Consider the following 12,988-nt stretch of genomic DNA (forward strand, 5'->3'; position numbering starts at 1 on the left):
TTTGGCATGGTATTGCGGAAGGGGTCACAAAGCTCAAGGAAGTCACAGTGTTAGAATGGATTTGTTGTTTGAAACTTGAGAAGCTACCACTGAGTGCTTTCCCTGGGAAGGCTCAGATGACACTCATAACTGAGGCAATAAAAAATGTAATGGTGAAGAATATACTGGCGACTTTGAGAAGCCTGGCTATGGCTGATCTCTATCTATAGGCTAGAATTGATGGTAGAAGATGCTGCCATGACACTGGGCTCCTTGATATCAGCATCGATGATGGGATGCAGAAGGGCTGAAGGCCAAATTGTGGAACCTAATTGTCAGATACCAATGGATATAATTTTTTAAAAGATTTTATTTATTTATTCATGAGAGACACGCAGAGGCAGAGACATAGACAAAGGGAGAAGCAGACTTCTTGCAGGGAGCCCGATGCGGGACTGGATCCCCGACTTGGGATCATGCCCTAAGCCAAAGGCAGATGCTCAACCGCTGAACCACCCAGGATGTACCCCAATGGTCGTAATTAATGGGTACCAAAACATGGATCTGTGATGGAGTTTAAGATCATGATGTTTCAAGGGGCAAGACAGAAGGACAGCTGATTAGTATGTTATTTGACTTGTTTCCTTTTAAGATTTTATTTATTTATTAGAGACAGAGAGAGGGAGAGAGGCAAGAGACACAGGCAGAGGGAGAAGCAGGCTCCAGGCAGGGAGCCTGATGTGGGACTCAATTCCCGGTCTCCAGTTTCAGGCCCTGGGCTGAAGGTGGCGCTAAACCGCTGAGCCACCCGGGCTGCCCTGTTATTTGACTTGTTTATCCACTTCTATAACTCCTGGATTCCTCACCCAGTTTTCAGTCTCAGGCAGGTCAGATCTAGAGCCCACTGATGGAAGGAAAAGCCCAGATTCCCTTAGGAAGGGTCCTCAAGTATATATGATACCCCAAAGAGGCAGCCATTTACCAGGGTATATGCAGTGGAGAAAGAGGAATACTCAGATTTTTCAACCAAGGCTTTTTTTTTTTTTTTTTTTTAAGATTTTATTTATTTATTCATGAAAGACACAGAGAGAAAGAGAGGCAGAGACACAGGCAGAGGGAGAAGCAGGCTCCCTGCAGGGAGCCCAATGATCCCGGGTCTCCAGGGTCACGCCCTGGGCTAAAGGCAGCACTAAACGGCTGAGCCACCGGGGCTGCTCTCAACCAAGGATTTTTAGATATAGAGTCTGAGCTAATATGGATCCCAAAGGACCCAAAACACAATTGTAGTCCTCTGGTTTTATGCAAGCCCAGTGATAAATGGAGTCCTGACCAAAGTCCATCTCAGTAAGTATAATGGGTCTGGCCCCACTCTTTATTTCTGAAGTACCTAAATATACATAATTGAGATATACTCAGAAGCTGATAGAATCCTTGGGCCTACATTGATAGCTCTTGCTTCATGCCCCAGATACTTTTTAGATTCTACATGCTTTTGTCAGAGTTAATGACCCAGGGGGCTCCCTTGACCAAAGTGTTTTGTAGGTCAGTGAGATATAGAAGACTTGAACTATTAACCAACTTTATGTAATTGACATTCATGGAACACTCAACACAATAATAGTAGAATTACCCACCTCCCCCCCTTTTTTAATGCTCAGGTAACATTTACTAAGATTGACCATATTCTAGGTCACAAAACAAGTCTCAATACCTTTAAGATGATTCAGATCATGATGTTCTCTGACCACAGTGAAATTAAATTAGATATCAATAACAGATATCTGGGAATCTCCAAAATTAGAAAGTTATATAATACCTATCTAAATAATCCATGGACCAAAGAAAAAAAATAAAGGACTCAAAGTACGTTTAACTGAATGAAAATGAAAACACAACAATATCTGTGTGATTCAGCTAAAATAGTACTTATAGGAAAATTCATAGTACCAAATGCTATATCAGAAAAGGAAGATCTCAAGTAACCTCAGTTTTCACCTTAAGTAAGCAGAAAAAGGGCAAATGAAAACCAAAATAATTAGGAAAAAGGGAATAGTAAAGACTAGAGCAGAAATGGGAAACAGAAAGGCAATAGAGCAAATTAATAAAACAAAACACTGTTTCAGAAGACCAGTAAAATTGGTATAGCTAGACTCATCAGAAAAGGATAGAGAGAACACACAAATCACCAATATTAGGAATGAGAGCGATGACATCACTATATGTATAATAAGAATATTAGACGTACAACAAGGGAATATTATAAACAACTTTATGCCAACGAATTTTTAAAAAAGATTTTATTTATTCATGAGAGACAGACAGAGAGAGAGGCAGAGACACAGGCAGAAGGAGAAGCAGGCTCCTCGCAAGGAGCTTGATGTGGGACTAGATCCCCAGACCGGGATCACACCCTGAGCTAAAGGGAGACGCTCAACCGCTGAGCCACTCAGGTATCCCTATGCCAATGAATTTGACAGATTGAAATAAATTCCTTGAAATACAAAAACTGAAGCTCATTCAATAATAAATAGATAACCCGATTAGCTCTATATTATATACCATTAGCTCATATATCAAATAAAGAAATTAATTTGTACTTAAAAACCTTCCCACAAAGAAAATTCAGGCTGCACTGTGAATTTTACCAAATATTTAAGGAGTAAAGATTACTAATTCTATGTAGCCTTTTCTAGAAAATTGAACTTGGGAATTCTTTACAACTTATTCTATGCGGCCAGCATTACTCAAACATGAAAACAAAACAAAGACATCACAAGGAAACAAAGTTTCAGGCTAATTCCTCTCAAATACATATGTAAAAATTCTTAACAATTTTAGCAAATATAATACAAGAATAGGGGCACCTGAGTGGCTCAGTTGGTTAGTTGTCTGCCTTCGGCTGAGGTCATGATCCTAGTTTCCTGGGATTGAGCCCTATGTCAGGCTCCCTGCTCAGGTGGGAGTCTGCTTCTCCCTCTCCCTCTGCTTCTTTCCTTGCTGGTGCTCGTGCTCTCTCTCTCAAATAAATAAAAAAATCTTTAAAAAAATATGAGAATATATAAAAAGGAAACACATCATAATCAAGTGGTATAATCCAAGGGATGGAAGCTTGGCTTAACATTTGAAAATTAATTAATGTAATTCATCATATTAACAAACTAAAAAAGAACCACTTGATCACCTCAATAGATGTACACGCATTTCACAAAATTCAAGACACATTCAAGACATTAATTCAAGAAGTAAAGCAATTTCTTCAATCCGATAAAGGCTATTTACTAAAAACTGACAGTTAACATCATACCTAATGCTGAAAGCCAAATGCTTTCCTCCTAAGATTAGGAACTTGGTAAGGATGACTGTCCTCAGCACTTCTATTCCACATAGTGGAGGTTCTAGCCACTGCAATAAAGAAAGATAAATAAAAGATCTGGATAGATTGGAAGGAAAAAGTAAGTCTTTATTTGAATATGACATTATATAGGTAGATAATTCTGTTAAATATATTTTAAAGACTCACTAGAAATAAATGACTTTAGCAAGGGTGCAGAAGATAAGATCAATATGCAAAAATTATATTACTATATACTAACAATAAGACAACTAAAAATTGAAATTAAAATAATACCATTTACAATAGTATAAAAATTGTTAGGGATAAATTAGACAAAAGATGTAAAATAATTTTACATTGAAAAATACAAAACATTGCTCATTTATCTAAATAAATGAGGATATATAGAATGTTCTTAGATCATAAGACTCCATATTAAGATGTCAATTCTCAAACATGTATAAATTCAATGTAATTCCAATAAAAAACTCAGCAGACTTTGTGTATGTAGACATTGACAAGTTAATTCTAAAATTCACATAGAATTGTAAAGCTAAAACAACTTTGAGAAAGAACAAGATTGGAAGGCTTTCAGTACCTATCTTTAAGACTTATTATAAAACTGCTGTAATATAAAATTACTATAAAAGACTTACTATAATCAAGATGATGTGGTATTAGACTAAAGAAAGCAAACAGATCAGTATAACAGAATAGAGAATCCAGAAATAGTCCTACACAAATACAGTCCATTGATTTTTGACACTGACGTCAAGGCAATTCAATGGAAGAATAAAGGTATTTTCAACAAATGGTGTGGGAAAAACTAGACTTCCAAATGTAGAAATACAAACTTCTCATGCTTTGCATCTTATACAGAAAATGAACTCAAAAAGGATTATAGATCTTAAAAAAAAGAGGCTAAATTAAACATATAAAACTTCTAGAAGGAAATATAGAAAACGTTTGTAAATTGGGTTAGCTAGTGATTTCTTAAATACAACACAAAAGTATGCTCCATTAAAGACAAAACATAGATTGGATTTCATCAAAACTAAGAACTTTTGCTCTTTGAAATACCCTTTTTATTTTATTTTATTTTTTTAAAGATTTTAAAAATTTATTTATTCAGGAGAGACACAGAGGGAGAGAGAGGCAGAGACACAGGCAGAGGGAGAAGCAGGCTCCATGCAGGGAGCCCGACGTGCTTGATCCGGTGTCTCCAGGGTCACGCCCTGGGCCGCAGGCGGCGCTAAACCACCGAGCCACCCAGGCTGCCCCAATACCCTTTTTAGAGAATGAAAAGATAAGCTACAAACTGGGAGAAAATATCTGCAAATTTGAAGGTTACCATTAACATCAAATTCTAGAAAATGCAAACTCATGTAGGACGACAGAAAGCAGAACCTGTCACATAGGGTAGGTGCGGGGAGCCACGTACTTTAGAGGCGCATGAGGAAAACTTTGGGGGGCGGGCGAAGGAAATGATTGTTACCTTGTGAGGATGTGTGCACATATGTTCACTTACCAATTGTGCACTGTTAATACCTGCAGCTTACGGAGTGTCAATCACACCTTAATCAAGCCGGAGACAATTTTTAACTGTTGAGCAAGGTTTGCCACGAAGTGTTAAGATCTGCACATAAACCGCAGAGCCAAGCTGTATTAATTTTTGTCCTTTAGTGTCGTGAAAAGGCTGCAGCATGAGAATGATCTGGTGCCAACGTGGGGCTAAGAAATGCTTGTAAAGCCACTAATCTAGAAATCACGTTCTCATTTACCAAACTCACTTTCCATCGTGTAAAATGAATGTTTGGGATACTTCTAATTTGGCTCTTTTAAATTTTTATGATAGTCACAGAGAGAGAGAGAGAGGCAGAGACACAGGCAGAGGGAGAAGCAGGCTCCATGCACCGGGGGCCCGACGTGGGACTGGATCCCGGGTCTCCAGGATCGCGCCCTGGGCCAAAGGCAGGCGCTAAACCGCTGCGCCACCCAGGGATCCCAATTTGGCCCTTTTAAAATTGAAATCACTGTGAGCAAATTAGCAAAGACTATGGAATCCAAACCACGATCTATCGTCCTTATTTGAAGCCTTGTAGAATGAATCGCCATCAAGACTCCCAGCGAGGGGTGCAGAGGCCCAGAAACAATCCCAGAGACAGACTCGGTGCGCAGCTCCCCGCATGCGCGGCCCCGCCCCCGCGCGCCCCGCCCCCGCGCGCCCCGCCCCCGCGCGCCCCGCCCCCGCGCGCCCCGCCCCAGGCTTGTTGTCACGTGGACGAAGCAGCCACTCCCAGCAAGCTTGGCAGAAGGCGCAGCGTCGTGCGCGCAAGCGCAGTGCGAAGCCGGAGCGGCCTCTGCACGCGCTGTAAGTGTCTGCACGTGCGCGACGGCGGGCTGACGGCTGGCTGCGGTGGCGCGTGGAGGGCCGAGGGCCCAGCATGTGGGGCCAAGGACACTTTTCTAAAACTTCTGTGGCGGAAAGTGTGAGGTCAGTAGTAGATACTTTGGTAGGTTCGGTAGTGGCCACCTACGGGACCGTCTTTTCACCCGTCGTTGCGGTTTCGGTGCCCCACGTATGGGGCGAGGCCCGTTTCCTGGCCTGCCTTCGCCTTGGCATCGCCGCGTACTTCTGAGGGTGAGGACACCCCAGCTTTTGCGGGTGGTGCTGGGCGGCGAACCCGGCTTGCAGGTACTCGGGCCTGAGTGTTCTCGGTGGAGGTGGGGTCTCTCGGGCCCGTAGTGGGGTGGAATTTTCCCTGCCCGCAAGTTCTGTGCCATTGAAACTTCAAAATACCTCATAAAGTGAGTGTCCGGGAGCTGCCCATTCCAGATTCCTGCCATGAATTCGAGTTTGGGAAGTGCCGACCCGTAATCCAGTTCCGTCGGAAGCGGGCGCGGCGTCCGTTTCTTCATAGTCGTCGTGGGTGAAGTCTTGACCGCCTTTAAAATAAGGTCTTAAGGATGAACTTGGGATTTCTGACATTTTCAGTTTGGATCGGTGGCTTCTAGAGAAATGAGCCTCTTCAAACAGATTCCAACTTGGTATTACGACTTTTTGCTCAGTTAAAAATTTTATTATTTTTTTACCCATTGGCGGAGAACAGTGCTTGTGAAGATATATTCATGCCACTTAATGTACGGGAAACGTTTTCAGGTGTAACAAATCAGAAGAAATGAAACTTTTATTTTATTTTTTCCCTTGTGACAGCTAATTTATCTCTTTCCAGAGTTGAGAGAGAGCATATGAAACTTTAGTGTTGACTTTTAAAGCTCTTAGAGTCTAAAGTGCAGTAGTCTAGTGCATTAATGATGAAACGATAAACGGGTAGACATTTGTTTTGAAATATTTTGGAGTTGGAAAGTATATTCTGTAATGAAAATTAGTTTTGTTGTAATGGGCAAAATTTGATTCATTTTGCAGTCTTTGGCTGCGGGGGGTATCTTCAGAAGTAGAGACCACTGTACCTTTTAAGTAAGATTGATTACCAGTCTGAAGCTTTCCTTCTCTGTATATTTGTAGTGTTTCTTTTTGTTTGAACTCTAGAATCCATACTCTCCTTCTGGGAGGGCATCGGTTACTTTGAAACAATATGCACATTGTTCTGAAGTATTGATTTATGTAACTGATCTGAATATGCCTAGATATCCACTACAGTGTAAATTTGTTAACGCTTAGGGGAAGAGAGAATTTCCAAGATAGATTGTATATGGTGAAATGCAGAATACAATATTCTCAGATAAAAGAATTAAATATTGAAGAAAATCCCTGAGGTCTTTTTTGGTAAGAGTTTGAATTTTGATTATTTAGGAAAAAAAAAATACCTGTATGAATTTGAACATTATATAGTCGTTATTCATTGTAAATGCACAGATTTTTAGAACTAAATTCAAGGTATTGTTTTAGTTTTTCAGGAATTGTCCAGATGGAGGAAGATAAGCATTACAATAAAGGTACTGACCCCAAATTATTTTTCGATGTAAGAGCTACATGGTTTTGATTAACTTCTAATTTTCATTGCATTTTGATTTGGTTTTAGTTGAAGATGTGGTTGGAAGTCATGTGGAAGATGCAGTAACATTTTGGGCCCAGGTAAATAGCCTGATTGATTTCCTCCTCCCTCTCCTTCCTCCACTAACCCACGTTCTGCCCAACAAAAACAAAAATAAAACCCCCCAAATACAAATATCCTTGTCATTCTCAGTGCCTCATTATTCTTTGCATTAACACAAGAAATTAGAAGACAAGTGGCTACAGCTGAGACTTACTACCTGCCTTATGAGTAGTATGCTTATAATACACTGAGTTAAAAAAGAAAGCAAGATTATAATTGTGGTTTCAGTATTACACTCAATTGAACACCCAAAAGCTAGGCTGCAAAATTACTGAATGTGCTAAGAAACTTGTATTTGTGAAGTTACAGCCCCATCTAGGGGTATTTTATAAAATTGTTTCTTAAAAGATTACGTTTTTAAGTGTCTTTTTTTTTTTTTTTTAAATGGCTTGGTTTTGAATTTGAGATAGAATAACTTTTTCATCATCAAATTGGAAGCACTAGTGGAACATTTATAATTTTCTATTGTCAGACTTCAAGTCAGATAAGTTTTCTTAGTTTTAAATATAATAGCACCAAAATGCTTATGTTCCAGAATTTAAGGTAAATCCCCCTAGTGCACATAATTACTTGCTAATTTTTAACTTTGCAAACTGCGTATGATGTGAGAGGGAAGAGAATGACATTTTTCTATACTTCCTGCAGTCTGAGAACTCTTTTGTGGAGGGTAGAGTGAATTGGCAATGTGGGAAATAGAATTTATGAGAAGAAAACTTGTAGAAGAATGTGATTAGCCCAGAGTTTTAAAATCAATATAGAAAACATTGTAGAAGGGTGATATTCATAGAAAACTGTGGTAATTTGTGTCTCTTGCTTATGCAGATATTTTCTAAAGGACGCCCATATATTCTATGCCAGTTGTCTCTGTATTAGTAACAGCTGTGTCACTCTCAACAGTGTCCCAGTTTAGGTGATAAATATGCTTAAGCTGATAGCATAAAGAAGATTTTCTAGGAGCACCTGGGTGGCTCAGTCAGTTAAGCATCCAGCTCTTGATTTTGGCCCAGGTCATGATCTTAGGGTTGTGAGATCTAGCCCCACATTGGCTTCTGTACTGGATGTGGAGTCTGCTTAAAATTCTCTCCCTAACCCTTGCCTCCCCAACATCTCTTAAAAAAGTATATAAATAAAGATTTTTAGATCATCACTGCCCAGTGGGAATATGTGAGCCACATAAATAATTTGAAATTTAGCAGGCACTTTAAAGAGAGAAACAGGTGAAATACATTATATTAAATATATTTTATTTAACTTAGTGTATCTAAAATATTTCAAAATGCAGTCCACACAGATATATGTATAGGTATTTCATTTCCCTTTTTCATATTAAGTTTTGAAATCTGGTATGTATTTTAGACTTAGGGTATATCTCCGATCAGACTAGCTACATTTCAAGTGGGTATTGGCTATTGTATATGGTCAGTGCAGCTGTAGACTTTGATTTCAGTTGACCATTATGTGAAGCTGTTGATTGAATTTGGAGGTATTACTTAAACCAGGAGTCAGCAAATTTATCCTGTAAAAGATAAGATAGTAAATATTTTAAGGATAGTAGACCATATAGTCTATAGAAACTATTCAACCCTATCAGCTCTTCTATAGTGTTTCTGGTCAGTTTAAGTTCAGTTTCCTTTTTTTTCCTTTTTTCCTTTGTAGTAATACTGATACTCATCATGATGTCTTTGGAATGGCTCTTTCCGAGTTTTTTTTCAGTAATCAGAGATAATCATGTTCTTTCTAGCCTTACTGAATATTTTGCTGATGTATTTTTTAAGAACATATGTATATGTTTATTTTGAAATAACACTTATAGGAAGGTCATAAAATTAGTACAGCCTTTTTAAAGAATATTTTAATTTAAATTCATTTTAGTTAACTTATAGTGTATTATTAGTTTCAGAGGTAGAATTCAGTGACTTAATTGCGTAGAACACCCAGGGTTCATAACATAAAGTGCCCTCCTTAATGTCCATCTCCTAGGTACCCCATCTCCCTCAGTTTGTTTCCTATGATTAAGAGTCTCTTATGGTTTGCCTCCCTCTATTTTTTCTTTGTTTTTGTTTTAAAGATGTTATTTATTTGAGAGAGCAAGCACAAGTGGGCTGAGGAGCAGAGGGAGAAGCAGGCTCCCTGCTGAGCAAGGAGCCCGATGTGGCGCTTGATCACAGAATCCCGGGATTGTGATCTGAGTTGAAGGCAGACACTTAACTGACTGAGCCACCCAAGCACCTCCCTCTCTGTTTTTATCTTATTCTGTTTTTCCTTCCCTTCCCCTGTGTTCATCTGTTTTACTTCTTAAAATCCACATGAGTGAAATCATATGATATTTGTCTTTTTTGACTTATTTGGTTTAGTATAGTATCCTCTGGTTCTATCCACATCATTGCAAATGGCAAGATTTCATGTTTTGATGGCTGAGTAATATTCCGGTGTGTGTGTGTGTGTAGGTATGTGTATGTATGTGTATCACATCATATTAATCCATTCATCTGTTGATGTACGTCTGGGCTCTTTACGTATTTTGGCTTTTGTGACATTGCTTCTATAAACAGGGGTGCATATGTCCCTTTGAATCTGTATTTTTATACCCTTTGGGTAAATACCTAGTAGTGCAATTGCTGGGTCATAGGGTAGTTCTATTTTTAACTTTTTAAGGAACCTCGTTGCTGTTTTTCAGCTTGACTGCACCAGTTTGTATTCCCACCAACAGTGTAGAAGGTTCCCCTTTCTCTGTATCCTTGCCAACGTCTCTTGTTTCCTGACTTGTTAACTTTTGCCATTCTGACTGGCATGAGATGGTATCTTATTGTGGTTTTGATTTATAGTTCTCTAATGCTGAGTAATTTTGAGCATTTTTTCATGGATCTGTTAGCCATTAGTACAGTCTTTCTTTATGCCCTTCATCTAGCTTTGGTTATTGCTAACATTTTACATAACCACAATATAATTATCAAAGCCAGGAAACTAACATTGGTATCATGCTATTAACTGCAGCCCTTACTCAAATTTCAGGAATTTTTTCATTGCGTTTTTTTTCTCTTCCAAGATCCCACATTGTATTTAGTTGTCCTGTATTTTTAGTCTCCTCTGACATTAAGAAAAAAAAAATTTTTTTAGGATTTTATTTATTTATTCATGAGAGATACAGAGAGAAAGGCAGAGACACAGGCAGAGGGAGAAGCAGGCTCCATGCAGGAAGCTGGATGCACGACTCGATCCTGGGACTTCAGGGTCACACCCTGGTCCGAAGGCAGGCGCTAAACCGCTGAGCCAAGGGATCCCCTCCTCTGACTTTTGATAGTTCTTTTATTTATTTTTGTCTTTCATGACTGACATTTTTGATGAGTACTGGTTATTTAATAGAATATTCCTCAGTTTAGATTTATTTGATAGTTTTTCATAAATAGATTGGCAATAATATTACAGAAATGATACCGTGTCCTTGTTAGTGTATCATATTGGGGATTCATGGTATTGCTATGTCATTATTGAAAATGAGGTAGCTTCACTTGTTTAAGGTGTTCGTTCACTGCTGAGTTTCTTCACTTTAAAGTTCTTTTTTAATTGATGTTTTAGAGGGAGATGCATTGAAATTATCTAATCTTGTTTTTCTTCCACCTTTTCATCCACAAATTTTATTATTTATTACTGTGGTCTTTGCCTAAAGATTTTCTGTTTCTCCCAGCTGCATTTATTAATTGGAATTTTTCTGTAAGGAAGAACTCTATCTGCTTCAGTCATTTATTCAATTATTTAAAGAAATATGGGCTCATGGTTATTTATTCCATGGGTTATAAACCAATTCTGTCACTATTTTGTTTGAATTGTTCCAGCTTTAGGCATCAAGAGGTTGTTTACATTGGCTGCTATGCCTTTTAAACATGCCTCCATTTCTTTTTTGAGTATTTCTTTACTTTCTGGCACCACCAGAAGTTCCAGGATCATCGTTTACTTTCCTAACTCCTGAAATCTATCACTTTCCAAGGAACCCTGATTCTTTTTATTGGAGAATGATGTTTAGAAATCAAGATCTGGACACTAGGTTTTTGCTTATTGCTACAGGAGTGTCATTGATTTTTAGGCCCTTTCAGCAGAAAGAGCTGGGAAATATATATTTATGAAAACTTACACATATACACATCTATATTTTTGTGTCTTCTTTTCATGTATGCATATACACCTACACAAATACGTATACACATACCGATGCCTACTATGAGTTCATACGAATACCTTCCAGTTTTCATCTAACAGTGCAAGATCATACTAGCCTTCTCCCCTTGTTTGTAATTTCTTCCTCCCTGCTATCATTATGGTATATATACTTATTTGTTCAATTGTAGTATATACTTAAACTATTTTAAAAGAGTTTCAGAATTTTAGCCTATATCCATGAGAAATGAATTTATTACCTAGACTGCAGTATTTGTGTATAGTGAATCATATACATTTTGAAATTTTTAAAAAATTTGTTTATTTGAAAGAGAGCATGAGGCAGAGAGAGCACGACCAGCAGGGGAAGGGGTGTAGAGGGAGAAGCAGGCTCCCTGCTGAACAGGGAGCCCAGTGTGGGACTTGATCCCAGGATGCCGGGATCATGACCTGAGCCAAAGGCAGAGACACTCAACCGACTGAGCCACCCAGGCACCCCTACATTTTGAAATTTTTTACATTTGTTTCCTTTACCCAGCAACAAATATAAGAGAAAACTCATGTTATTTGACTAAAAAATGCTGTCCATTTTGAGCAATTAGAATTTGATCTGAAGTACAATCCAGAGATAGTTGTTTAAAGTTACCTCTTCTCGGGGATCCCTGGGTGGCTCAGAGGTTTAGCGCCTGCCTTTGGCCCAGGGCGTGATCCTGGAGTCCCAGCATCGAGTCCCATGTGGGGCTCCCAGCATGGAGCCTGCTTCTCACTCCTCCTGTGTCTCTACCCCCCCCCCCCAATCTATCATGAATAAATAAATCTTTAAAAAAATATGAAGTTACCTCTTCTCATGATTTAATAGTATTTGATTTCTTAGTTTGAATTCCAAGTAATTTGAACTCACTGCACTGCAAAGTAAAAATTCCTTACCTAGAACCATTTCTTACAAGAATTCATTTGAATTACAAAAAATACTGCTGTAAGAATTTGATTTTTTTTTTTTTAAGATTTTTATTTTAGAGAGAGAGAGAACATGAATGAGGGGAGGGACAGAGAGGAGAATCAGACTCCCTGCCAAGCAGGGAGTCCCATGCAAGTTCGATCCCAGGACCCCAAGATCACAACCTGAGCTGAAAGTAGACACTTAACCGAGTGAGCCACCTAGACACCCCTAATTTGATTTAATTTCTAATGCTTCAAAATCTTTTAAGTATTAAGCTAATAGAACTCTCAATTATGTAACACTGTCAAATAATAGTTTACCGAATTTTATAATACACTATTCTTCCTTCTAGAGTATTAGTAGAAATAAGGATATTATGAAGATTGGTTGTTCACTCTCTGAAGTTTGTCCCCATGCCAATTCAGTTTTTGGGAATCTTGATCCAAAGAAGGTGAGTCATATTCT

The 12,988-nt window shown here is 38.7% G+C and overlaps 1 protein-coding gene across 7 annotated transcripts in view; it reads left to right on the top strand.

Annotated features, from left to right (window-relative positions):
* The first annotated feature begins 5,654 nt into the window (after positions 1–5,654).
* The window catches only part of STK31 (serine/threonine kinase 31), an 86,725-nt gene continuing 79,391 nt past the window's right edge, over positions 5,655–12,988 (top strand). For 4 of the 7 annotated variants that reach the window (XM_025464388.3, XM_025464390.3, XM_025464393.3 and 1 more), the window contains exons 1-4: positions 5,656–5,807; positions 7,224–7,270; positions 7,357–7,409; positions 12,876–12,974. In XM_025464388.3, coding sequence (XP_025320173.1) covers positions 5,758–5,807; positions 7,224–7,270; positions 7,357–7,409; positions 12,876–12,974 — 249 coding nt within the window. In that variant the 5' untranslated portion in view covers positions 5,656–5,757. Of the gene's footprint in view, positions 5,808–6,175; positions 6,362–7,223; positions 7,271–7,356; positions 7,410–12,875; positions 12,975–12,988 lie in introns of those variants that run through there. The other 3 variants (XM_025464387.3, XM_049093715.1, XM_025464389.3) reach the window with 2 other exon arrangements.

This window comes from Canis lupus, chromosome 14, assembly GCF_003254725.2.
Source record: "Canis lupus dingo isolate Sandy chromosome 14, ASM325472v2, whole genome shotgun sequence".
Classification (NCBI taxonomy): domain Eukaryota; kingdom Metazoa; phylum Chordata; class Mammalia; order Carnivora; family Canidae; genus Canis; species Canis lupus.